The sequence below is a fragment of the Pezoporus occidentalis genome, unplaced genomic scaffold (genome assembly GCF_034315485.1).
Source record: "Pezoporus occidentalis ecotype Australia unplaced genomic scaffold, CSIRO_AGI_Poc_V1 ctg44, whole genome shotgun sequence".
Classification (NCBI taxonomy): domain Eukaryota; kingdom Metazoa; phylum Chordata; class Aves; order Psittaciformes; family Psittacidae; genus Pezoporus; species Pezoporus occidentalis.
In genome coordinates, this window is record NW_026915769.1 from 4,892,884 (window position 1) to 4,919,193 (window position 26,310).

Genomic DNA, 26,310 nt, shown 5'->3' on the forward strand with positions numbered 1-26,310 from the left:
TCAGTCACCTTCTAGAAGCCTCAACTCTGACAACAGAGGAGAATGCTTATTACTGAGAACTTCTGGAGGCATAAACAGTTAAATAAAACCAAAAACATATAAACTTACAAACCATATTTTTCCTCTGGGAACAGATGGTGAGGGGGGAGAAAGAGAAAAAATATAAAGGAGAAAATTACATTTCAGTATCATAGAAAAGGAAAACAAATGATTTTTGATTAAGCAAAATTATATAGCTAGTTAAGATTTTCTGTCTCAAATATGATTACTTTTCAAATCTGACATCAAGAGCTCACACATGGCCCTTATAAACAGAATTAAAACTATAATACCATTTCTTCCACATTGATTATATCACAAGGGAGTAATTCTATTTAGGTAATCTGATCCTGTAACAAGATACTAAAAAAATCTTTACAAATGTTGCCATTTTCCATGTCTGTTTATATTAAAAACATTTCCTTATTGTTCTGTCTGTATAAATAATGAAGCTCGAGATGCATTCCACCTTTTAAACTGATATGCTGCTTTCCCCAAATAGTTAATAACATTTTGCAAAGGAAACAAAGTATTACTAACTAAACCATTGCTTCTTTTAACCTGCGTTTTGAATGGTATGTTCTTAAAAGCGTATTATAAATCAAAGGGAAAAAAGTATTGCAGTATTTCTATTCGTAGACTGGTAAGTTTGACTCCATTTCAAAATTGGTAGAGGACTGTGTCAATTACATCGAAATAGAAATATTTGTACCGAGATAATCACAAGGAGACAAAAAACCCACCCTATTTTCATAACCATTTCATAGGAGACCATATTGGAAAGAAGAAATGACAACAAACTCGTATTTACTTGCAAACACTGCATACAGACCAAGTTCTACTGATGTGGAGCAAATATTGAGCCTGTTCACATTATAAGTCTCTTTCCATAAATATTTATGAACTACAGGAGTATCTAGAGAGCTTAATGAAGGCTATGTCAGCTTGCCTGCCAAATATATATATCTGTAGAAGTTACTTAATATTTAGGGTGTCAATACCCGGTATTTATGTACAGTCCATTAGAAATGCAATGCTTTCTCCTTCCAATCTTCAGACAATTACCACAAAAGAATGACACAGCTTCTTTGTTTAGAGCACTGCTCATTCTGTAACTTTGCAAGTGGCATACACCCTGAAACTACACAAATGAGGTATAAGTTGAAAAAATATAAGTTATTATTAGAGAATACTTCTTTCACCAAACAACAACTACCCTCTAGAAGAGCCAGCACAACAAAGCACTCAGCATAGAAGTGGATGTACTCACTGCACACTCATCCTAAACCTCATGTCTGCACATCAACAGTCACCCTTGGCGAGCCATAGTGTGTAGGTTCAAGGGCTCAACTTTTAAGCAAACAATGCCAACTCCTTTGTATGAAGGTGAATGGACCATCCCTGAAGTCTGCAAGGAAGTTGCATCCCCCCACGTCTTTCCAAGCAACTTACACCACTTATCAGTAAAGTCCATCTGTGGGAAATTCCTTTACCAATGTAAATTCTGCTTCACTGCCACAACTGCCTTGGAAGCACAGCCTCCGTGTGCCATCAAAGTGGGTGGCAGCAAAAAATTTCACCAGCTAGTTACAATTTACTAACCAAATCTCTCTCAGGTAAGTGGGCTGAAGCACGAGGGCTCCCCAGCAGTAAACCTGGAGGAATAGCTGAGCACGCTTCCAGCCACCAGCTCAGCCAAAACCATGCAACAAAGCTTTAGTAACTGTGTTTCTGGTGCCACTCAACAGTAACATATACCCCTCCCTGTAGTACAAGGAAGTGGACTCTTCTGAAGAAGCCACCAGCAAAGCAACCCAAGTACTTAGCATTTCTCATAGCAAATTAATGAAGTTAATACGCTGAGGACAAAGAATACAGTGTTTAAGTCTGCAGACTGGCTGCAGAGATGAATGGTGACAGATCAGAAACTGAGACCTGTTTCTCCCTGTTTTCCTCCCCTACCCCACTCGCTCAGAAGGAAAAAAATTAAATCATCTTTGCTCTACTTGACTTGAACTAAAAAGTAAATCCCATATTACATGCACTGCAGCAGATTATTTGTAAAGCTGGCATTTTTAAGATGTGACATCATCATAAAGGTGGATTACAGATGTCCAAAGGAATCATATTTCTCCAGCTCCCAAAGACAGAGTTTAAAATGTTCCTATGCTCCAGATCCTGACCTATCTTCCTCAGAAAAAGAAAACCCACAAACAAACAAAAACCACTCCTCTATGCATTCTACAGCTTCTAACCAAATTTCTTACCTAGAATTCAGGGAATGAAGATTTAATCAATTCACCAGGGGAAAAGGAAGAAGCATCAATATGGTTAATGCCCCTCCAAGCAGCATTGGTGTGAAACATGAAGCCTTTTCACCTGAATATGTCACTGAAAGGTACAAAAAGCCCATCATCTGCACACATCTCTGACCAGATATACAGTTTCAACCATATACCATAACTTCCCTCCATGCACAATGCACCCTACCAAAAATGCTATTCACCTTACCTCCAAGACACAGCAAAATCTTCAATCAAACTTTTTAAGTCCTTATTTTTCAGCTTTAAAGAACAGCTACAGCAATCTGATGATAAATGAACTATATCACAGAAACACAATTTCAAAAACTATTAAAATAATGGTGGATTTTGTAACACCTTAGATCACACTAACTTCAGACTCTTCTATGGAGAGATGAAAGAGGAAAATGCATTGGAAATCACGGCAGACAAAGGCACAGTGATTTCTGAGGAATCATGCAATGAAAAAACATGACTAGAATACAGTTGACTCAAGCTTGGGTGAAGAAACAAACCATGATGAGTACAAATATATATTTTTCCAAGTCTCGCTGTCAAACCTAAGGATTGTACAGTCCTAGGTAAAGAGACCCTTTGCCTGAAGGCAAATGCATAGCTTCAGCTGGAAATGCCACACTTCATCACCAGCCTGAGAGCTTCAGAAGTAAAAAGCCTAACCCTTGTCCCCCTCTCCGACTTCTAGCAGAAAAATATGTGCAAACACCTCCAGTCACAACTTAGCAAGTCTTGAACACTAAGCCCTCCTAAACTACCCGCAAATCTCTCTAAAAGTTACAAAAAAGCAAAGATTATCTGTTTATCAAATGCAAGCAACAAATTAAAATGAATTAAAACAATAACAATATTAAAACAACAAGAGATTAAAACAAACCCTCCTCTGAATGCATAAGAGGGAAGCTTCAATTTTAAAATGTGCATTACCAAAGAGGCATTTTTATCTCTTGGCTAACTGACCTTAAGTGCAGAGGTCTGCAATATTCAGTTTGTCTGCACAAACATCATTTGTAAGATTCCTACTCAAACAAGAGCTTTGTGCACTGTCTGTATGATCATGGTTTAAAACCAAAACAAAACAGCAACTGCATGATGACTGGAGAGTTATTTCTGGAAGTAAGCTGTGAATAAGTGCAGAGGAAGAACTCTCTATCACTTATTAAAAAGTTGAAACTTCAGTTTCACACTTATCTGCAGCTCCCTGACTGATGTGATGGCACTGCTATTGCCCCTTTCAAACTGACAATTATCAAACAAGATCCTCATTGGTTTCACAGCTATCATGGAGAATCCAGCAAAGCTTCCATAAAGGTCTAACTCACTCCTACACATGTACCCTCTCTGGGAGCAGCTTCAAGAAGTACTGCAGATGGCCAGAGAAGAGGAAGCCCAATCCCCAAAATCAAACCAGGGGCCAAGAAAACAGCGACCAGACTCTGAGGAGGGGTCAAGAGATTCCAGGAAAGTGAACCCTTTCTTCCATCAGCCAGAATATGGAAAAAGAAAAAAAAAAACAAACCACAGCAAGCTTTCATGACAGTTAACCTCCTGCCTCTTAGAAATCCAAACACCTGCCCTGAAAATGTCAGTAGGATCTGGATTATGGCAGTCCTTGGACAACTTTGAAAGACAGATGCCTTGCCCTGTGCATCCATTTCTGACTAGTAATGGCCTGGTACTTCAAGTCCTTATTAGTTTATGGGGCACTGAGCTTCCAGGTTACCAGTTTTATTCCTTTCCACATTGGTAAATGAATCCACCATAGTTTCCTCAGACTAATGATCACAGTTCAGCTGTTGGAAAAAAAGAATAAAAATCAAATGGACAGAGGTTTACAAGTCCATGAGAACAGGGAGGCTAGTTCTATAAGCAGAGAGGCTGCTGCAATCCACAAACACACACTCTTGACATTTTCTGAGTTTCAGACTCCAGCACCATTGGCTTGGCATCCTTCTCAGCGCTAAATTCACAAAACCAAATGGTGAACTGCATAACTTCACCTCTACTTTCATGTATAAACTTATTCATACCCATGCTGGCACTGCCTCTGTCTCATTAAGGAACCGCTGACACCTCTTCTGAACTCAACACATCATATTCAAACCAATTCTACTTGCATAGATGTTGTTTATTAGGGAGGATGCATGCATTAAAATCTGATTTTTTGTTTCTTCAGAAGTCAGCTGTTCCTGCTGTTTATCTCTACCTAAGGTAACAATTAGCCAGTAGGAAAATTACTATCATGTCACAAACAGAAGATTACAAATTCAGGTAGGTGATCAAACAGCAAGAGACCTTGAACACAGAAGAAACAAAAAACACTGTTTGGATACAAATGTCCTTGGCAATAGACAAAAACAAGAGATGAGAAATGACAGTCCAGATGGTTTATACACTGAAAGTTTCTTCAAAGTGTCTTATTAAGCATATACAAAGATTTGCAAAAGCACAAGTCACTACTGCAAAACTAATTTGAAGAAATTACAGCGACAATATTACATGACATTACATATGACAGCAATTTCTGTGCTGTCATTTGAACTAGGCTGAACAGCAAGTGAGAGCCAAACAAATGGTTTATTAAGAACAGGTACAATTAGTACTTAATAAAATGAACTTGTCAGGAAACGGTTCCCCTCCCTGCTCCAGACTTCAGTTAAAAGTTGAGACACCTTAACTTTTGAAAATTGGGGTTTAACCACCACAACAGGAGTTTGAAATAACACACAGCCCATTTATAAGGATACTTGCATCTTTGCAAACAGGATACAATATGGCAAACAGATGCACAGGAGGGAGGGGGGGGAAAAAAGGGCATGGAGAAGAGGAAAAATTTTGTTTTCCAGAGTACTGAGCAACTGGAGACAGAGCAATTACTTCAACATAAGCCACCTTTAGTCTAGCTTTCATGTGAACACACTAGTGTTGATGAATTTTCTAAGCCAAAGTGTGTTTGAGTATTAGCAATTAACCTCTTCCCCCATCTAATATGAAAAAAATCGAGTAAATGGCAAAGCGATGGATGTAAACACTACAGGTGATTTCTTCCCAGAAAGACTGAACGCAGAGAACTAGTTACTGTAATTATGTTTATAGCATTAAGAAACCAAAACCCAGCCCCAGAAATCGGCTTTCATACCAACTGTGCCTTACACGACAAAAAAATATTGGTGGAGAAGAGAAGCGGAATACAAATCCTCAGCTACTTTAAGTGACATCCCCCCGTAAGGCACTCGACTGCCGATTTAAAGCTGTATGAACACCCGTGGCAGTTCACCAGTGAAACACAAACTTCTCTCAAGTCCCAGCGCAGAGCCAGCACAGCTGAGAGGATGCAGCATTCATGCCCTTCTCGACAACTCCGCACGCTCACTCCGCTGCGAGGAGGGGCTCACTGAAACGCCAGATCCCGGCCACTTTCCAACACCCAACACGCTGGATACCTGGAGAGCTCCGCGCTCCCCTCCGCACCCGGCAGCGTGAAGCGCCACTCACGGGGAAGAAAAGGAGAGGAGCCTGGCGATACTAACAGAGGTATCAGCCTGACACCGGCGTGGCCGAGCTGCTGCCTCCCAGGGCCGAGTGCGGAGAGCGACGGGAGGAGCGGCGCTGGTTCGGGGGCTCGGTGCGGTGCGGGCCGGTAGGGAAGTTGGCGTAGAGGCACGACGGCTGGGAGAACGCTGCCCCCGCGCCGGGCCCCGCGCCCCGCCAGCAGCCAGGCCTCTCCCCTCCCGCACGCCCAAACATGGCCCCTCGCCGCCACCCCGGCAACTTTTCCCCCCCTCTCCCCGCTCACCTCTCATCAGCGAACAAAAACTGCAAGCAAGTAGGCTGCGCAGGACGGCCCCCATCTTCCTTCCCTCCTCGCTCTCACCGGCGGGGAGGCGGCGGCGAGGAGCAGCACCTCCGCTGCCAGTTCATGCTTCCAGGCGGGCGGGGGGGGTGGCGGGGAAGACGAGAGGTGGGGGGGTAAAAGGAGGGAAGCTGAGGAACGGCGGCCGCGGAGATTCCTCCCTCGCCGGTTCCTAGCAGGCCACTTGCCCGGTCGCGCCGCCGCGGGAGCGGGCGCTGCCCTCCATGCCGGCCGCCGCCGCCTCACCGCAACTGCTGCGGTCGCTCCCCCATCCACCCCTACCACTCAGCTCGCCCGGCCTCCGCCTCCGCCGGGCGCGCACAGGCGCAGGGATACAGCCCTCCTCCTCCTCCCCCGGCCTGGCCTCCGCCTCCCCGCGCCGCGCCCGGACGGCTCCTGGAGCAGTGCCCGCCCCCCGCCAGCACCTCTCCCCCGTCAGGAGGGAGCGGGAGGGCGGAGGGGCGGGGGCAGACGCACGCAACCGTCTCTCGCACGGGCGGTCACACACATACACACACGTTCCCGCCCGCCCCGCGGCTGACAAAAGCCCGGCGGGGTCCGCTGCACGGCGGGATCGGGCCTGGCTGGGCTGGGAGAGGGCGGGGACCACGGTACCCTCCTCGGTGCCCGCCCGCGGGCAGAGTGAGGAGAGGCGGCGGGGGGTGGTCGCCGCTGTCGCATTCCAGCGGGACTACTTGCTATTCTTCACCCCCTCCGCCGCGTAGCGATGCTGCCCGCGGAGCAACACCGGACCGGGAGCGACGGCACTACTTTCTGCCACAGAGCAGCAGCAGCAGCAGCAGCAGCGGCGGCGGCGGCAGCGGCCGAGGCAGCAGCAGCAGCACAAAGGCAGAGCTGGTCCTCTGCCGGGTGAGGGTTAGGTACCGCGGGGCAGCGCAGGGCCGTCCCTTCCTTCCTTCCTTCCCGGCTGGTGCCGGCTTCCCGCTCTCTGAGGGGGCGCGCTCGCGGCGGGTCCTCCCCCAGGACTCGGCGCTTGGGCCAGCTGCGAGGTCACGCTGGCCTTTAAATATCGGATTGGAAACAAACGTGGGGAGGCGGGCTGTGATAGTGAAGTATCGCTCGGGGAGCGGAGGTTGGGGAGATAGGCAAGATGCTAAAACTAAGTTACAATTAATGCAACCAGTGTAGAGATGACAGAGCGGTAATCTTGATCTGTCCCAGAGCAGCAGTACCAGGTGTTACTTCTCAGTGGGATTTGCTGCTTGGTTGATGTAGTGTTGCATAATTTATTTCCCAGCACTTTTGGGGGTGTTTTGGGATTTTGCCCCTCTTGCTAGACTAAATGTAGTATGCTGGGTTTGTGCTGCTTGGCACAGTAGTACAAAGCCGCCTTATCAGTGACCTATGTGGTATGTTGAAATATAACTTACTCTTTTCTGCTACTGTATCCATGTAAACACACACTTTTACTTCTGAAGAGGCTAAAAGTTAAGATTTTGTAATATACCCTCACTTAAAGCTTCTCTCTGTACCTGCCTTGTTCATTCCTAATAAGCAGTACAAAATACAACTTTCTTGCATTTCCTTAGATGAAGAAATCTACTTCAGGATTTCTACAAGAAACTTCAAGTCTAAATCATGTTCTCCCTCCTCACAGAGTATGGTAGCTGGTTGGTAGGATAATGACAGATTAGCAGGACATCTTACAGCAAAATTGGAGATCATTACATTCAGAAGTCTATACTATTTTCAGGGTTGTTAGAAACTTAAGTGTATAACTTTTAATCTCGTATCTATTGGACATACATTTGGCCAGATTAAAGGCCTGGGTGTTGTAGACTGACTCTAACATCAGGCTCCTGAAGTCATGTGATAAATGACAGAATCTCAGCTTTTACTGGGGAAAAACAAAAACACCCACCCAGAGTGTTCTGTGCAAAGAAGTATATTTCTAACCTTCAAGTAGTACCTGCCTGACGCCAGGTCTCGGTTACAAAGTGTTGTCCTTGACTCTACTGGATGAAATTGCCTCCTCCAGAACTGTGCTGTCAGCTGGGAGAATGGGCAAACTCAAACAAGATCCATGTGGGTAGCGGAGGCAAAGGGCTTCCCATGCAAAAGTGTACCTAGATGGTAGATAATCCACATCTAACCCTTGTCACTCGTAGGTTTTGCAAGAGCAGGCAGAAGGAGCGCACCTTTATATTTATTTTCACTGTTTAATTTGAATTGGAGGAGAAAAAGAGCTTTTGGGGAGTTTTCTTGTATTGTATGCTCACAATGTTGCACAATCCATGATTAACCTCTTGCAAGGTATGGCAGATCTGTCATGAATTTGTATCTTAATCATACAATGCACAGCTGAGGAAAACCTCAAGCCTGAGCCCTTGCATCGCAGAACACATTTCTCTATATGCCATTTCCTCTCACATCTCATCTGTTTCTGCTGGAATCACTCTGGTGTCTTGACTATCTGTCTACCTTGGGAGCCTCATCCCTGCATTGTTGCTCGTACCCTTACGGGCATCTTCCCTGCTGTCCGTGCTGGCTGGTCTTATTTTTAGCTTTCACACATTACATGCTGTCCCCCCTCAGACTGGTGTAGTTCACTGGTTTTCTGTAATTTGAATCCTCTCCTGCTTAGTTTTATTCTGAGCCATTTATGATAACTGGGTTCATCTCCCTCAGCTTGGCCTTTTTCCCCCATGGCCCGCATAGACACAATCCTCCTGTCGCTATTCCAGCCCAGATAGCCTCTTTTGAACCCTTTTCCCGATAAATGCTTAAGATTCAAGACAAGCCTATCTCCTAACTGCTTCTAACTCATATGTGAATTTACTTTTAATTCATATATGTAGAATTAACTCCATGCCTGAGTTTTTACAAAGTAAAATGAGAGGCAAGATTACTGCAGACAGAAAATCCTGAGATGATTATGTTCCTTTAGTTGAGCTTAAAGTCAAAATAAATGGGGAATGGAGAGGGAATGTCTCTTTTGTCTCCCCTTGTTGATTGCAGTTATTTCCATTAACCTTAGAATGAGAAAAACCTTGGTTTGCTGGCTCAAATCCAGTCCAAAGCTCCAACTGCTAAGAAGCCTACACAGCCTTACCCCTACCTTCAGACTTAAACAGTGGCTCAGTAATACAAGAACTTTCACAGGACATTTTGTTTATACTCAGGTTAGTTCCCTGGTTTGGTTGGTGGCCCAGCCTCATAGGCACTTTTATCAGCCCACAGAACAGCAAGGGATGGCAGCTGGAGCTCCTGAAACCAGCAGTGACTGCCAAAGTCACTCTATTTTTGGTCTGTGCCCCGAGTTCCAGTGGGGTCAATGGGCTCTCTTGGAGGACTGAGGCTGAAGTCCCTAATGAGCAAAAGCTGTTAGGAGAAGATGGCTGCTCAGAAAATGAATTTGTGGCTGCCCACATCACAGAAGCCAATATCATAATTAGCTGTCTTGCTGAATGTCTCACCAAGAACTAATGGGCACAGGGTGGTGAAATCCTGGTCCCTCTGGAGGCAATGGCAGAATTCTCACTGACTTCAAAAGGGACAAGGTTTCATACTGAAACTCGGGCTCAAGTCTTCTCTTGCCCCCAGCAGGAAAGTCTGCAGCACAGTAGCTTGGGGAACTGGACATGACATAGTGATGACTTCACCAATGATACCTGATATAACCACTTCACAGATAAAATAGAACACCCTGACTTGTGGTATCATCTCCTTGGCACTTTGCCTAGGTCATACGGTTTATAAAGAAAAATGCTTTGTCAAAAAATGCTTCATCTTCCCCAACATAAGGTCAGCTCATGTGAGAGGTGTACCTGATGAACTTTATCCTTTTCCAAGAGTGCAGTGGGTTTACCATGGTGTTCCTCCTTCAGTGATAGAGTACCAGATCATCTCTTCCTTCCTAAAGTTCAATAACAACCAGACATACTTTTCCCCTTCCTTTTATCATAGACTCATACAATTACAGAATGGTTTGGTTTGGAAGGGACTTTAAAGCTCATCCAGTTCCACCCGCCTGCCACGGGCAGGGACACCTACCACTAGACCAGGTTGCTGACCATCCAACCTGACCTTGAACACTGCCAGGGATGGGGCAGCCACAGCTTCTCTGGGCAACCTGTGCCAGTGCCTCACCACGTTCACATGGAAGAATTTCTTCCTAGTATCAGATCTAAATCTCCCCTCTTTCAGTTAAAAACCACTTCCCCTTGTCCTGTCACTACATGCCCTTGTACAAAGGCCCATTGGCCCCCTTTAGGTACTGAGAGGCTGCTATGAGGTCTCCCCGGGCCCTTTTACTTCCATACTGTATGAGCTGCACCTTTTCACTGGGACATAGGCAGCTTCCAAGCAGATTTTCCTGGACTGATAGTGATGTCTCTAGCCCAGAAATTTTCTCCAGGCCATGAGGCTTTACTTGTTTTTGCAGTCATTCTGCAGGTTCCCCACAGTCTGTCAAACCACAACAATATCTAGCACTCCTGGTACTGTTGTGGCAAACACCCCATCAAATCCCCTATTTTTTTTTTTTTTATCAGATACAGAGTTGTTTCTTATTCTTACATTTCAGTACTACCTTATTCCCCCCTCCCCATTTACTATAATACCCATCCTTTCTTTTCCATCTCCTCTACCAGAAGAGGTTGCCTGGTGCCCAGGATGAGAACTGCATTTCTTTGTGGCTAAAAAAGAATCCTTACAACAAAATCTTCACAGAGGAGAAGGTGATTGGGTTCAGCAGCCCATACAGGCGAGCTAGTCCAACAGGAATTCATTGATATCCCCAAGGGAAAATATGAAATAAGATGACCTGGAAGGCTTGGGCATTTTCTTTACGCCTTTGGAGAAGTGTTTGGACTCCTGCTGATGGTGCATTCAGGGTCAGGCTGTCTACCTACTACCTCTTTTCTCCTTTTCCATCTCCCAGGGAGTTGAAAACAGCACTGCCTAAGGATACACTTCTTCAGCAGTTGTGTTTTCAGTGTGAAGCATGCAGGATTCTGATTTTAATTTGGCACTGCCCACCAGGCCACAGGGCAAGTCCAGGACTTTTCTTAGGAATATTCAGCCATGGCTACATTTCAAAGCCAAATTACAGAAATGTCAAATTTGAGAAAGTTACAGCTCTAAAATTTGTAAAGTACTTTAATGCTAGGTTGATACAGAGGAAACATCCTTTTAAAAGAGCTCACATTTCAGGCTGACAGACAGGAAAACACTATTTTGTTTTAGTTTGCTCAAATTTTCAAACCCAGTCAGCATCTGGGCTCTATTAACCATAATGTGCGTGCCTTTTAAGCAACAACAATTTAAGAATATTTTCTTTTCAAATCCCTTTCATGGAGTTCAGTGTTTTGCAATATGCATCCATAATATTTAACAGTTCTGCTTTTCACTGCAGTCTTTGAAGTCTAAAAATTATTTACTGGTAAAGCATTGTACATTTGCTTGCACTCTTTAGTCACAGGGATTAATGACTAGAATTTATGCCTCTGGTCAAGCAAGGTAAGTCACTGTGTCACACTAATTAGCAATCTTTCCTGCAACACTTTTCAATCTTTATGTAGTGCACACAGTGTGACACACCAACTGTGCATAGGAAAGAGCTCATCTGCAACTTGAAATAGCCACTTCTGGGCTAAAGTGCTGTACCATGGAAGTGCAGTTTATGGCAAGTAAAGAGACTCATCCCTCTCTAGTTCAAAGTCTGGGAGGAAGATTCAGATTTGTATGTCCACGCCCATATTTATACTTTATATTCATATACATATTAGTCTGCAATTCAGCCAAAACACTAAGCACCTCAAAGAATATGGCTATAGACCATCAACCGTGATACCTCTACAGGGGTGGGGTTTTTATTAGGTAAATTCTCAAAATAAGCTGAATAAGCACGAGGAGTTCCTCAGAGCAGAAAAGAGTGCCCTCTGATGGTTAATTTTTAGGTTTAATATCTGCAATGTTTCATGAAGCACTTCTAGTTTTTAAGAGATTTGTAAGATAAAGCCACACAAATGCAAGATGTTGGGACAGGTCTTTATTTTAAGGAAAACCCAAATATATATATTTTTTTTTACCCTCTTAATTGCTTTTTAGGTAGTCATTAAAAATAAGGATGGAGGCAAATTATTGGTAACATTTTTATTAAATTATCATTTCTCAGAGACAAGCAGTGCCTCTGACAGTTTGGAACTATTACACTCCATTCGGTGTGTTTTATGTTTCACTGTGGCCAGTGTGTTTCAAGGCCTGGAAAGGTAGCATGCAGGACATATATAAATTCCCAGCTTATTTCAGAATCATAAAATCAATTTATCATTAAATCAGCTAATTACAGTGCAGGCAATAGTTTGAGTTAGTCCTTGTTCACTTCTTAACCAGTAAAATCCCAAGATAATCAACAGTGGCTGATTATAGTCTGTCCTGGCTTTAACAGGCCTTGCCAGTAATTCAGTTAACAAATTCCTGTTTTATTAAAAACATGGTGATCTTTGCACCAAAGCTATAGGACTTGGAGGGAATGGCTGTAGTGGAAACTGAGGGCCAGATTCTCCCTCCCACTCCACTATCAACTGGCAGGAGCACTAAGCACTATGTAAGTTAAGTTACACACAGGGAATGCTGTAACCACCTGTGTTTCCACAAAAGATGTTTCAAATACAGACACAGGACAGCAAAAAGCTCAGTGCATATTCACCCCAGCCATGAGCTAAAGTGTCTCCCATTGATTTAATTCCCTGTTAGAGCGGGAATGAATGTGGGTCCTTAAGCTTGCACTAACTCCATATATAAAGGTTTCCGTGGCTTATGGCCTGTGACTCATTCTTCATGCAATGAGGGGATAGAAGAGGCCATTATATATATTTGAAGTCTCATTTGCTGCTTTTTCATCTGCATTGGTTCCTTGAATAATTTCCTTACAGTATGGACTTTGATAAAGACTCTTCCAGTACAGCTGGCAACTAAATGTAGATTAAGTGACAAAGGAAAACACAGAGAAAGACAGACCCACTCCTCAAATATATTTGTTAAAACAGTTATGCCCACTATAAAGATATTGTTGAGGGATGGTCATATTCCATTTTGGAATAATTAAATTATATTTTCTCCTCTTAAGAAAAAAGTGATTAGAGTGAGGCTATCCAATCCATTCCTCATCCTGCCTTCTTCCACCCCCTCCGCAGTCAAAGCCACAAAAACAGTATGTGGTCACATGGATCTTCAAATAAAAGGGAATTGTGTCTGAATAGCCCTGACTCATAAAGCTCCTTCCAATGCCTTTTTCAGTGTCGAAGCTTTGCCGTTAATGCAACTTCTACTAATTTTTTTCCTTATTACAATTGTGAAAAATCTAATACCTTTAGAATGATCTGAAAGAGCTTACATAGAACAAAGTCCCCGTCTGATCTTGGCATATTAAGAAATCTTTTCTTTGAACAATACATCTAAAATGCTATTTTCCCCAAACTGGGGTGTTTTTGTTTTTTTTCTTTCCTTTAAGATAAATAAAGCTATAAGTGTTGAAAGAAATTATGATTTAGAGTCCTATATTCAGTTGTGGTTTAGGAATCCTGGCACTTTAACTGAACAAAATATTATTGAGGATATGTGCATCCAATGGTACACTATGGCAGGAAATCATTAATTCAGTATATCAAAAGGTGTTACAGTCACTATATTAAAAATAAAAAAATGGGAGCGATAAACCCAAACCACTTAAAGATAGGAGAAAAAAAAAATGTTTGCAGAGCATTGTATATACCAGTTGTTTAGTTGTTGCTCCCACTGTGTGTACTACCCCTCAGTTAAGAGCCTAAAACCATAGAATCACAGTACGGTTTGGGTTGGAAAGGACCTTAAAGATCATCCAGATCCAACCCCCTGGGCAGGGACACCTTCCACTAGACCAGGTTGCTCAAAGCCCTGTCCAGCCTGGCCTTGAACACTGCCAGGGATGGGGCAGCCACAGCTTCTCTGGGCAACCCATGCCAGGGCCTCACCAACCTCATAGTGAAAAATTTCTTCCCAATGTCTAATCTAAATCTCCCCTCTGTCAGTTTAAAGCCATTCCCCCTTGTCCTGTCACTACACACCCCTATAAAAAGTCCCTCACCAGATTTCTTGTAGACCCCTTTAGATGCTGGAATCTTGAGCAGTTCCACGTTCCTCTTGTGTTGTGCCCCAGAGCTGGATGCAGGACTGCAGACAGGGTCTCATGAAAGCAGAGTAGGGAGGGAGAATCCTCTCCATCAGCCTTCTGGTCATGCTCCTTTTGATGCAGCCCAGGATACAGTTGGCTTTCTGGGCTGCAAGGGGAGATTACTGTATCATGTCTTAATTTTTCATCTACCAGTATTCTCAGATCCTTCTCTGCAGGGCTGCTCTCTATCCATGTGTTACTTAGTCTGTATTGATATGGGAGACATATGGATCACCGAGTAATTATTTTGCTATATAGATATCATTTCAAAAGAAAGTTCAGAACATCAAAATTCAAGTTTAAAGTAGTGTTTCAGTTTTAAACAGGAGTATCTGAAAAATAAAGCAAAACACAGCCTAGCAAATGCAAGTTCCCATTTTTTTTCCCTCTGCAAATCTTCCACTTTTGAACAACATTGGATAGACAATGAAACAGTTCTGTGGAAAAAGAAGGTGGAGGAAAGGTACTGAGTTGTCACAGCTGATGGTAATAGGGAAAAATAAATACAAGTTGAGCTGAGTTAAAGATTGAAATAAAATTTGTTAAATTTTAGGTGAAAAGCCAAATGAGAAATATGCAAAGTCTTTCCTGGAATGACCTATCTTGCTCTACCAGGTCCATTAAGAGACCTGCAACCAAGATCATTCTAATTAGGGCTTAATGAACATTGTCAGGTGAAAAGTAACTAAAGAAAAAAAAATCGGGGTTAAAAAGTTAAAGTTACAAACTTTACTGCAGATCCAAGAGTCATCTTTTGAATTCACCTTTCAAGCCTACTTCTATGTTCCCAGCTGGAACGCAGCTGGCAGCTGGCAGCTGAGCAGGTACAAGAACCAGTGTGTCACTTGCCAGCACGGTGACTTACTGCTGTGCAAGGCCATGGACCCCAGCTGTAACAGAACAGAAGTTAATGCACAACCTGTTGCTTTTTCCTCATGAAGTAAGCTAACGTATGGGAAACAGTGATCAAGCATAGTTGTACTGAAACTTAAAAATACATTTATTAATTTTTTTATAATATCTAACAAACACACAGAGAACAAAGAGCATCAGTTTTGTGCTTTGCACTTTGATATCCTCAAGAAGTATAGAGACCTAGAGGAAAAATATTAAGTGTACGCTTCCTGAAGATGAAACAAACTTTTCAGTATATCCCAGTCCTTCAGGAGACCTACCCATCAAGAGGCTGGTAAAGCATCTGGGAATAGCATGTACCTTCCTCGCTACATGGGGGGAATGCAGCTATCCCATAACTATCACTGAATGGGGAGGCAGAGAAGTGTATTGCCTATGTAAGAAAAAGTAATGCATGGGAAGGGCCCAGTAGCCTAGGCCAGTTTCAGGAGTGTGACAGGGAGCTAAATATAGCTGCTCTAAATGAAAAGGTGGAAACTGTTGGCTGCAATAATAGCACTTTAAACTGTGTTTGTATCAGTATGGAGTGTGGGATGGGGAGATCAAAGCACTATCTAATGGTGTCATCACATTCAAATCCACTAAGATGATTTTGTAGGAGGAAAGAAAATAAGATTCAGTTTTGGAACTGACTTCTCATGTCATTCTCTTTTGTTTAGTTTGTTTTGGTTTTGTTTGGTTCTGTTAGTTGGTTTGTAATTTACTGGAAAGAATCCTGATACAAGCATTTCCTGCTCCTACAGGAATTACAATAATCTGAAGCGCTATTTGAGGAGAACACACTATACTGAGTTTGCAGCCCTTTGAGGTAGGGACTGTGTGCTCTTCTCATCCATCTCAAAGAGATCTGCAATTTACTACTTTATGATTGTTTGCAGTGGTTATAAATTTGGGCTTTCTGTACTACAGTTCCACAAAATAGTTTTGTTCACAACAGTCTGCATTCACACACCTTATGTTTCCTCAGCACTTTAAAGCAACAACATGAAAACAAGCATTTATTACGCTGTCCAGGTGATTAAAGTTAGACAGCTTTTGGCCTCATGCCATAATGTAGCTGTTACCTTCAGAAAGAACCACCCCAAGTGCACAGGTTGTCATCATATTGTGATGGCTAATGATCCACTTAAATGTGTGGTGCACAGTTCAGACCATAGGAGATGTCAATGGAAAAAGAGAAGAGTGCACATGTTTTAGATAAAGGATATTGAAAAGCAATAGCAAACTGAATGGATTTTTAACAGTTACTGTATCTCACTCCTTTCTGTTTCGTAATACAAGAGCATTATCCAGACCAAAAAAAAAAAAAAAAAAAGCTTCAAAAATAAATGCAATTAAGCATCACCATTGAAAGAATGATGATGGGAAATATCTGTCTCCTATCCATTAACTGGCAATGCCAGTACGGAACTAATAATGCAATCTGATTTCACATTATAAAGTAGATAATACGCTTAGTTTTGTTTCTACAACTGTTCACTACCACTATATGATCTAGTAACAAGTTTTAAAAGTGTGCATATATCATCCTCCACCCAGAAGCTTCCAGTAAACAAAACAGCTTTCCTATAAAACATTTTTGCAGTGAAACAGCCATTGATTGGGAAGTTTAAAGCCAAGCTAAATAAAACATTTTTAAATTGGCACCCTCCAAATTTGTCAATTCTATTTACTGTTGTTGCCCCCTAGTGTTCAAACACAGCTTGTAAACGCCCCTGCAGAAAGATCCAAACTGGCCACCTAATGATTCCCTGTTTGTTCTTAATCCAGCCAGACAAGTGGATGGCAAAACAAGAGATTAAGTGTTTCAATGCACCTGCCTAATGCTCAAGTATAAAAAAAAAAAGGATTTTTAATGTAAAAACATTTAAAATTGTTTGTTTCACGCGAAGATTATGAAAGGCCACTCAGCATCCTAACTAAATTGGTCATGGTTCTCATGCACCTCCCTATTTTACTTCTGCCATGCATTGTGCTTGATATACATTGCTGTTTGGGTTGGAGGACAATGTTTCTAATGGCATTAGCCAAATACATGTCTGGTGCTCTGAATGACCCTGAGAAATGTCTGCCTGTCTTCTCTTAAATGTATCTCTACTGTATCGTGCCCTATCAATTAATACAAACCATCTCTCCCACCAACAAATTAGTTGTTATAGCGGAAGCACACAGTGAGGGTTCAGGGGTTGTCCTCAGCACCTCTCCTGCAATAAGCTGCTGTGATGGCAGCAGCAACGTAGAAGACTTCTGACAAGGTTGTAGTTATTTTGAGAGAAAATTACAGTCAACCTCAGATCTGTGCCTGCATTTTTACAGCCCACAACTGGGCCTAGTACTTGTTTTATTAACTCATTTCCCAGAAATGTGGTTCCCCCTTGTCCTGTTCCTTGACCAGAAACCTTTGAAAATAGATACTAAAAAAAAAGAAAGAACCTGAGGTTAATCAAAGTGCAGTCAACAGGCAAGCTGACGGGCTGGAGATACTTTTCTTTTGTAATTCTATTAATTTGTACGAGGTTACACAGAATGTTTTCCATTCAAGCATTGCCAGACTTAGGCAATGTAGAAAACCAGCTGGTTTGGTATCTATAAAGCAATTTGCAGCCCCTGGATAGTAAGAATTCAACTTCTTGACATAAGTAACCTGACTTTTTCTTTGATCTTTTAATAATAGAATTTTCAGAGAATTTTCTGCATAAACTTGTTGTTATAGAATCATAGAATCATAGAATAGTTTGGGTTGGAAAGGACCTTAAGATCATCTAGTTCCAACCCACCTACCACGGGAAGGGACACCTCACACTAAACCATGTCACCCAAGGCTTCGTCCAACCTGGCCTTGAACACTGCCAGGGATGGAGCATTCACAACCTCCCTGGGCAACCCATTCCAGTGCCTCACCACCTTTACTGTAAAGAATTTCCTCCTTATATCCAATCTAAACTTCCCCTGTTTAAGTTTGAACCCATTACCCCTTGTCCTGTCACTACAGTCCCTAATGACGAGTCCTTCCCCAGCATCCCTATAGGCCCCCTTCAGATACTGGAAGGCTGCTATGAGGTCTCCACGCAGCCTTCTCTTCTCCAGGCAGAACAGCCCCAACTTTCCCAGCCTGTCTTCATACAAGAGGTGCTCGAGCCCCCTGATCATCCTCGTGGCCCTCCTTTGGACTTGTTCCAACAGTTCCATGTCCTTTTTATGTTGAGGACACCAGAACTGCACACAGTACTCCAGGTGAGGTGTCACAAGAGCAGAGTAGAGGGGCAGGATCACCTCCTTTGACCTGCTGGTCACACTCCTTTTGATGCAGCCAAGGATACAGTTGACTTCCTGGGCTGCGAGCACGCACTGAAGCCAGCTCATGTTCATTTTCTAATCAACCAACACCCCCAAGTCATTCTCCACAGGGCTGCTCTGAATCTCATCTTTGCCCAAAATCTCATCTTTGCCCAGATGAGATTATCATCTTTGCCCCAAATCTCATCTTTTTAGCTCTCAGAAAACTTGGCTTGAGGCCATTTTTGGATCATGCCTGTTTCCCACTGCACTAGGCTTGACAGATCTAAGAACCTCTTTGACATGAGTCATGTTTTATATTTTGTAATAGAATTATTTCCTTGTATTCATGAGGTACTCTTCCTTGTCTGTCCTGATGTTTGCTGTTGCTTATGCTGTCTGCCACAGAGATACTTTGAAATCTAGTCTTTCACTCTAAAACCAGGTTTAGACTGGGTGTATGTGAATGGAAATGTGAATAATACAAACTGAAAGTTGTTTAGCTCACATGTGCTCTCGCTCATCTCTTGTTGCAGAGTCAGGAAAAAAATAAGAAGCAGCTATGATTATTACCAGTCACATGGAGATGACTCTAGAAGGGAGGAGGGTGGGCTTCGAGAGCCAGTAAGAGCTCTGTGTGTTCAGGAGGTACAGTCCATCACTTTTGCAAGCAGCTCTTTTGAGAGCCACCAGCCTGGTGAGGGAATTGGAACACCAGACGCATGAAGATAATGCAGACTGCTTTTGGCAACTGTAGGAAACTTCTTTGAGGTAAGCACCCTCCTACAACATAGCCACCATTCTCCTCTAAAACTTTTTTACCTGCCTCTAGGCGTTCATCAGGTGGAGACCACCACTTTCTGTGTGTCTTCTGCCAGTAATACAGCTGTTGTCTTTGCTAAGCCCCCTCATAAGTTTCTGCCTGCTCTGCAGTCAGGTGTTGAGTGTCAACTGTTAGGGATCTAAATGTATTAGAACAGATTCTCTCTTGTGCATATGCCAAGTCACTTGATCATGCTGTTTGTCACAAGAGCTTGACTGCAGCTTGCTTTACTTTGATATGATAAAAACTCTCCAAAAAAACTAATATGGTACAGGGCATCAGGCTCCTTGGAAAAGGCAAAATCAGATCTCCTCCATTTGGTTTCAAGAATAGCTTGTGATATATGCAGAAAAAAACCCAAACATTAAGGATACACATATATCCACAAACTGTATGTAGCTAAGGAAAATTAAGCTATGTTATGTATACCAGAAGTTTTACTGTTTGTACCTAAAACCATTTGGATGCAAAGCTCTACTACTACGTACTGCTTTAAGGCTACAAATAGAGTAAATAGGATTGCCAGGCAATCATGTAGCACTATAGCATTTGGTGGAAAAGCACTGAAAATGCTCAAGCACTGCACAGGTACTCAGTTTATTAAGTGTACTTCTATGCCACTAATCTCGTCATAGTACAGATTAAGCTCTTAAAATGCTTTTTCTCCTTAAATATAAGACCTTCTTAGCTTAACTTGGATGTGAGTGTTTATTTTCAGGATTCAGTCATAAATCAAAAATGATACACATTCAGTGTAGAAAGAGCATTTCTCTACTCCACCAAAGCCATCTGCCACTTTCCCATTAGCGGCCAAAAAAGGAGTCCATCCTCTTCTGAGATTCCACTGTCTACAGTTCCATTTTAGAGTTGTCCTCTCAAAGATGAGAGATGCTCCTCACAATCTTACCCCTCTCCGTATCATACGTCAGCATACATTCCATTGATCAAGTAATCCAGCCTAGTATAATGCCTCTTCTGAAAAGATTCATGTATTTTCTTCCCAGTCAATGCAATAACTAGCAATAAGAATATCACCCCAAAAAGCAAAGCTGCTACAAGTCTGCTTTTTTCTCCCAGCTGAGTGATGCTCCTCCCTCTCAGATGGCTTTCCGGCAGATAGCTTTCTAAATCAGATGGGTCATAACCCTGAGCATTGTTTTGGGAAGACATGGGGGAATCACTAGCAAACAGAGTGAAACCTGAAAAAGAGAAGAGGGTTACATGGCTAGTAATGTTGGAAGAGACAACTGTTGGCTCAGGAGGGATAGCTGGTGTTCTTAGCCCTGATGAGGTAGCAGCAGATCTGGAAGTTGTGGTCACCCGCTTGGTTGTAGAAGCAGAAGCAGAAGTTGTGGAACTCGAAAGAGGAACCTGAGTCACAGCAGTGCTGGTAGCAGGGATACCAGGCTTAGCTCTGGCAGTAGCAGTAGGTGGAAAGGTAGCTCTGGTGGTGGTGGTGACAGTAGTAAGTTTAGCACCATCAGAATGCAGAGAGGTTGTATGAGATTCCAGTTGGGTGGTACTTGTAGGCAGAGGAGTGAGAGTACTACTGCTGGGTTCAGGAACATTAGACTGAGTGGCGGGGAACAAAGCAGAGGGCTTTCCATTTTGATCAGCAAAAGACATGTTTGGTGGCAGGTCAATTACTTTCTGCTTTGGGATGGGGTCTAAACTCTCAGGATGTTTTGCCCTTTGATATTCAGGAAAAACTGTATGAAATTCAGTGTTGTCTAAATGCTTGCCCATGTGGTTTGGGAGTTCAAATGCCTGATGAAAGACAGATTGTTGCAAAGCAGCAGTACGATTCTGATGGCTGGTCTGGCTGTGAGAAATAAAGGCTCCAGCATCTGAAGACAAAGAATACTCATTTGACGAAAAGTCCTCACTTCCGAAGGATGTATCCTCTGGGGCATGGGTATCTGGAAACAGAAAGGAAACACCAGTATTTCATTATTTTTTTATTACCACGGGCTTACTCTGTGTTTCTCAGTAAGATATAAGAGGGCTCCAAAAACACTAATGAAACTGAGGCATCACTATCTTCCTTTCTTTAAAATATGCAGAATGACTTCTAAGTCCTGTCTGTGTCATAAGACGTGTCGGCCTCAAGCCTGGACCCATCAGATCCTGACTGCAACTTCCGATAGAATTTACCTGTGAAGAGCCATCATCCCAATCTGACTGTTTTATACTCATATTGCATGCATGTAAGCATTTCTCTAGATTTGAAAAGCAGAGTAGGCTCATTGTCTTCAAACCATTCTTAGCCCTTGTCAGTTAAGAAGTCGGTATCACCAACTTCACTTTTATTTGTCAGATGTACACATTTCTACCTAGCCAAGATAATTATATCCTTCCTTTCTTGTAATACCCAAGCACCCTGTGATTGCTTGACACAAATCAATTTACACACAAAATTGTCTTACAATACAAGGTGGCAATAATATCCCCATTACATAGGCCATTTTATATACATACTGATTTGTAGGAAAGACCTGAGCTCCTACTGCCATTCTAGAAGAAAGACATTGCTCCAAGAGTCTCTGAGCTATTTGCAGTGAAGACCTCCACAAGAAGCAGATTACGCTTTACAATTTCTCCAGAAGTTGATACGTATTCCTTGCAAAACGTGGGTGAATGTCATTTAATAGAATTTGGAAGCAAGTCAAGAGTGTTATATGACAGAAATTCCACACAAGCAATAATCATAGCAGTTAACTGATTCTAAACAGGTATTATTTTCATTGCCACTTCGTCTAAGTAGGAACTCTTATCTAAAGGGATGGTATCTTTTCAGCTTTATTTACATGCAAAGAAGCCTACTTGGCTGCTGCTTCCATGTATATTTACAAGCCTTAAGACCCCACAAAAAATAAAGTCAATAAAAAACCCCAACCCAAAACAGCAAACCAAAAACCTCTCAGTGCTTTAAACAAGAGCACAGCAAATACATCTGCAATAATAGACACCAATTTTTATCCTCACCTTCCAGTCAAGCACCAGCGTGTTACCAAAGTAACATCTTAAACACAGATAATGGACCGACTTAGAGAAAAGCCATACTGTGTTTTTAGAGAGTGGCTTTAAATAACAAGATGTTCAGTTATTGCACTATATATATATATATATATATATATGCATATACAGTATATGCATAATCAGAAACTGTATGCTCAAAGACAGCCAGACTACTTCTGCAGCTCTGGACACATTTCCACACCAGCGAGGAAATGGGCTGTCACCACCATGGAGTCAGTCACCAATTCACTTTTTCCCTGTTCCCAACGTACTCCCATGGAGCTCTCCACTGTGTGCTTAAACAAACAGCGGATGTAGCGTGACAGCTACAAAGCACTTGCAGCATGCTATGTCATCTTCAGTTCCTTTGCCTGGGCAACAGCTAGAAAAGCATGGAGCAATCCCACAGCATTCAAAGGACGGAGGAGGGAATACAGGGAAGCTATGTATGAGTCCCATACAGGAGTTAAGTATCACTGCTACCCTGCAGCACTCAGATTAATTAATGTAACTGCCTGCATGAACTCTACTCCACATTTTCAGTATCAAACCTTGATTTCACAGGATTCTTTGTCTCCATTTGAGACTATCAGGTCCCAAATGCAGTGGCCCAAACCTGTCCTGTGAGAGGAACAGCTGGAGTACTAGGATAGGCTTGTTAGTAAGGAAGAACCGGGACACTACACAAGTCAAACTTTAGAAAGAGATGAAAACCCCAAAGTGGTCCTCCTGATATCTCAAAGCCAATAAGCTGCATTAGAAACCAAACTTCAGATTGTTTGCTAAAAACCAAATAGCACCTCCTGAACATACTTTGCTAGAACCCACCAGTCCTGCCTGGGTATCTTAGTGGGGTGGCAAAGGCAAGTGCCACAAAAGTACATGAGCAGCAGAAACCAGAGATGTTCTTTTTCAGCCATAGCTTTTTTGCAGCTGAGTCCATGCTGAGTCCATATTCTACTTCCCAAGCCATAGGTTGTTTCCATTAGTTAGCAGCCACAAGAGTAGTTAAAAAAGAAGAAAATTAAATAAATCACTGCTAACATAGCATCAGTATTTTATGTTGCTTTATTATCAGTAAAGTATCTTGCCTCCTTTTAGTTTGGTTTTCAGTGTAACCACATTCAGATTCTCATATGAAGGAATGAGGCTTGACAGGTTTGTCAGTGCCAGCACCACTCAGGTGCTACCTTTGAAAACTTACTAGGAACATAAAAAGAAGTTGGCACAATCTTTTCACAATTCAATGTTTACAGAAGCTAAAAAAATGCAAAATTAAAAGAGAAGGAATACGCAACCAAGTTGTTAACTAAGTATTACACTACATGCAGGATGAGATGAAAGCACATGCACGATTACATTTCCTGTTTGTTTGAAACAAGGGGAAAAAGAGCTGGAAAAAATAATAGTTCCAATGATAATTTTATAGGCATACAGTTCATTTGTTGTGCATTGCTTTTGACCAAATCTTGTGTGACTGTGCTTGCACAAAAGTATTTGGTAATGTACATGAATAATTTTTCTACATATCCTGCTGTTGCATAGTTCCTCTCAGAAAAGTTCTCTTCTTCAGCAAAGGATCAGTCTCTGGAAATAAGAACTATCTGCTCTCTCAAGCAGCCACGCTGAAAGCACCTTGTGAGCTCTTGGCAGGAAGATAGTCTATCAGTTTCTTATCTCAAGTGTTCATACAGGTTTAGTTTGAACTAGCAAGTCAACATCAGTCAACAAGTACAGGTTGCTATAAAAAATCCCACTGCACATGACAGATAGGGAGAAATTTCTGAGCATCCAGCCCACATGCCATAAAGCTGAGTTTAGTCAGTTTGCATCCATGCTTCAGGTTCCCTGACTGAAAGCAGAAAATAACCATTACTATTGCCATCACAACACCACCACAGTGATGCTTCAAGGCTTGCCCAGCATTTGCTCGATGTTTCTGACCGCATGTATATGGTGTTCATCAGTGTAGCATGGTTCCTTGGAATACAGAGAAGGCTACAAGGGCATCGTCCATTGCTTTCAGTGATACTCTTCAGCATTATGTACAGGAAATTTTCCTTCTTGAATACATTAACATGGAAGCAGCTTCTTTTTGGTTTAAGCAAGGGAAAATTATGAGGCGTTCTGAATCTAATGTGAAGGAATTTCATAAGGGTCAGGATGTCACTCCAATGAGGCAGAGTCCACACAGGAGTTCACCACACACCTGCCCATCCAACATGTATAAAGCAAAAGAGCAACATTTTCAAGCTACAGTGCGTGCCTTAGAGCATTTTACTAGAACAGCAACCCCCCAAACATTTTCTGGTCACTACTGAAAACTCACAGGTGCCAAACCCATCTAGCTTGGGAACTGGTGGCTCCTACTGTTATTTACCTCTAGTTATTTTGTAGCTCACAAGTCCTGTTGCGGGTTTCACTGGGCAAGCCTCCGTACTAGGGCAGTAAAACAGGTAGCAGTTTGGATGTGCGCTTGTCCTTCGAGCATCAAAAATCATCAGATTGCACTTCTTGTCTCCTGCAAAACATGATAAAGACATATTTCAGCAATAAGAACATTTATGGAGTCTTGATAATGATCTCTAGTTTGTTAAATTTTCTTCATGTGAGTAACAGGAAAAGTACTGACATAACATTCCTACAGGAAAACCAGCCCAGGACTGCAAAAGAATGGCCCAGGGCCAATACACAGAAGGTCACACCTTCCTCTTCCTGTACAGATGAATTTAGGAAAATAATGAGTTTAATCCCTCACCTTCCCCTTGCTCCCTCCACACTGGCACCACTTTATAATTTCTTGCTTGCAAATCCTGATAAATTGGAGAACCTCCTCAGTATGCCCATGGGGGAGGAAATTATTTATACACTTTTCCTTATCCATCCCAGGAATTGCTTGGCACATTCCTGCTTGTGGGGTCACCTTTACCACGTCATTTCTACTTGCCTCTCTAGGGCTCCAAAAGCTTAATGCAAACCAGTGGTCTCAGAGAACGGTAAGCACTCCTTTTTTTCCCCCTTAAACGTAGTAAAATGTCAGTTACTTTTACTAAATGTCAGTTACTCACTCAGTGCATCTGCTAACCGCAGCTTACACATCTGAGTCTGGTGATCTGAGGGGCTTTAACATTTAAAACTACCGCTGTTTCTTAGATGCATCTATTTTCCTGAGCATTGAGGGGTCCTGCAGCGAGATCTCTCCTCACGTTCGGCAAAGCAGGCTCAGCAGCCGCAAACTGTTACTAATCGCAGCGTGCACGGAGGGATAAATTAACGTTTCTACGCCGAATACAGAAGACAGCACTCGAATAGCACGCGAGCCCAACTCCCTAAGTCAATTCCCAACAGAGAGGGCCAGGGAGAAACGGGTTACCTGAGATCTTTACCCCCGAGCAGCAGGCGCGGACACAAGCCTCGGTGGCTGGGACGTACATGGGCTCCGCTCCTCGGACGCCTTTGGGCAAGGAGAGGTTGATATCTATGATGGTGTTTTCCATCCTCTCTGCGGAGCACTCCCGGCCCGGGGGTGGCCCCGCCATCACGCCGGTGACCACCAGCAGGCACACCGGCCACCGCCCGCTGCCGGGGGCCATGGTCTCTCGGAGCCGGGGCCCTGCGGGGCCCGCCTCTTCTCCGACACAACCCGGGCGTGAAAGCAGCAGCGAGGAAACGGCGGCTGCCCCGGGCCGCCGGTACGTCCGGGAGGAGGGACTGAGGGAGGCGGGCCCGGGCCGCATGCCTGTTCTCCTGCCCCCGCCTCCCGCCCGCTCACCTGCCCTCCTTCCCGCTGTCCCAGGCGTGGCTGCGCTGATGCCCCTGCTCTTTCAGCAGTTCGCAGGCTCAGGGGCTCGTCCCGACAGTCGAGGGCAGTGGGAAAGCCACCCGTAGAAAC

At 43.1% G+C, this 26,310-nt stretch overlaps 2 protein-coding genes and 1 long non-coding RNA gene across 4 annotated transcripts in view; 1 reads left to right on the plus strand and 2 right to left on the minus strand.

Annotated features, from left to right (window-relative positions):
• LRP6 (LDL receptor related protein 6) overlaps positions 1–6,601 on the minus strand; it is a 128,019-nt gene extending 121,418 nt beyond the window's left edge. For both annotated transcript variants that reach the window (XM_062634961.1, XM_062634960.1), the window contains exon 1: positions 6,154–6,601. In XM_062634961.1, coding sequence (XP_062490945.1) covers positions 6,154–6,208 — 55 coding nt within the window. In that variant the 5' untranslated portion in view covers positions 6,209–6,601. The remainder of the gene's footprint in view (positions 1–6,153) is intronic.
• LOC134172126 (uncharacterized) overlaps positions 1–26,310 on the plus strand; it is a 447,287-nt gene that overhangs the window by 341,720 nt on the left and 79,257 nt on the right. The gene's annotated exons all lie outside the window — the stretch shown is intronic.
• On the minus strand, positions 19,979–26,124 carry MANSC1 (MANSC domain containing 1). The gene is made up of 3 exons (XM_062634959.1): positions 25,792–26,124; positions 24,799–24,939; positions 19,979–21,319 (listed from the first exon to the last, which is right to left on the minus strand). The coding sequence occupies exons 1-3, from the start codon at positions 26,009–26,011 to the stop codon at positions 20,319–20,321; spliced, it is 1,362 nt and encodes a 453-aa protein (XP_062490943.1). The 5' UTR covers positions 26,012–26,124; the 3' UTR covers positions 19,979–20,318.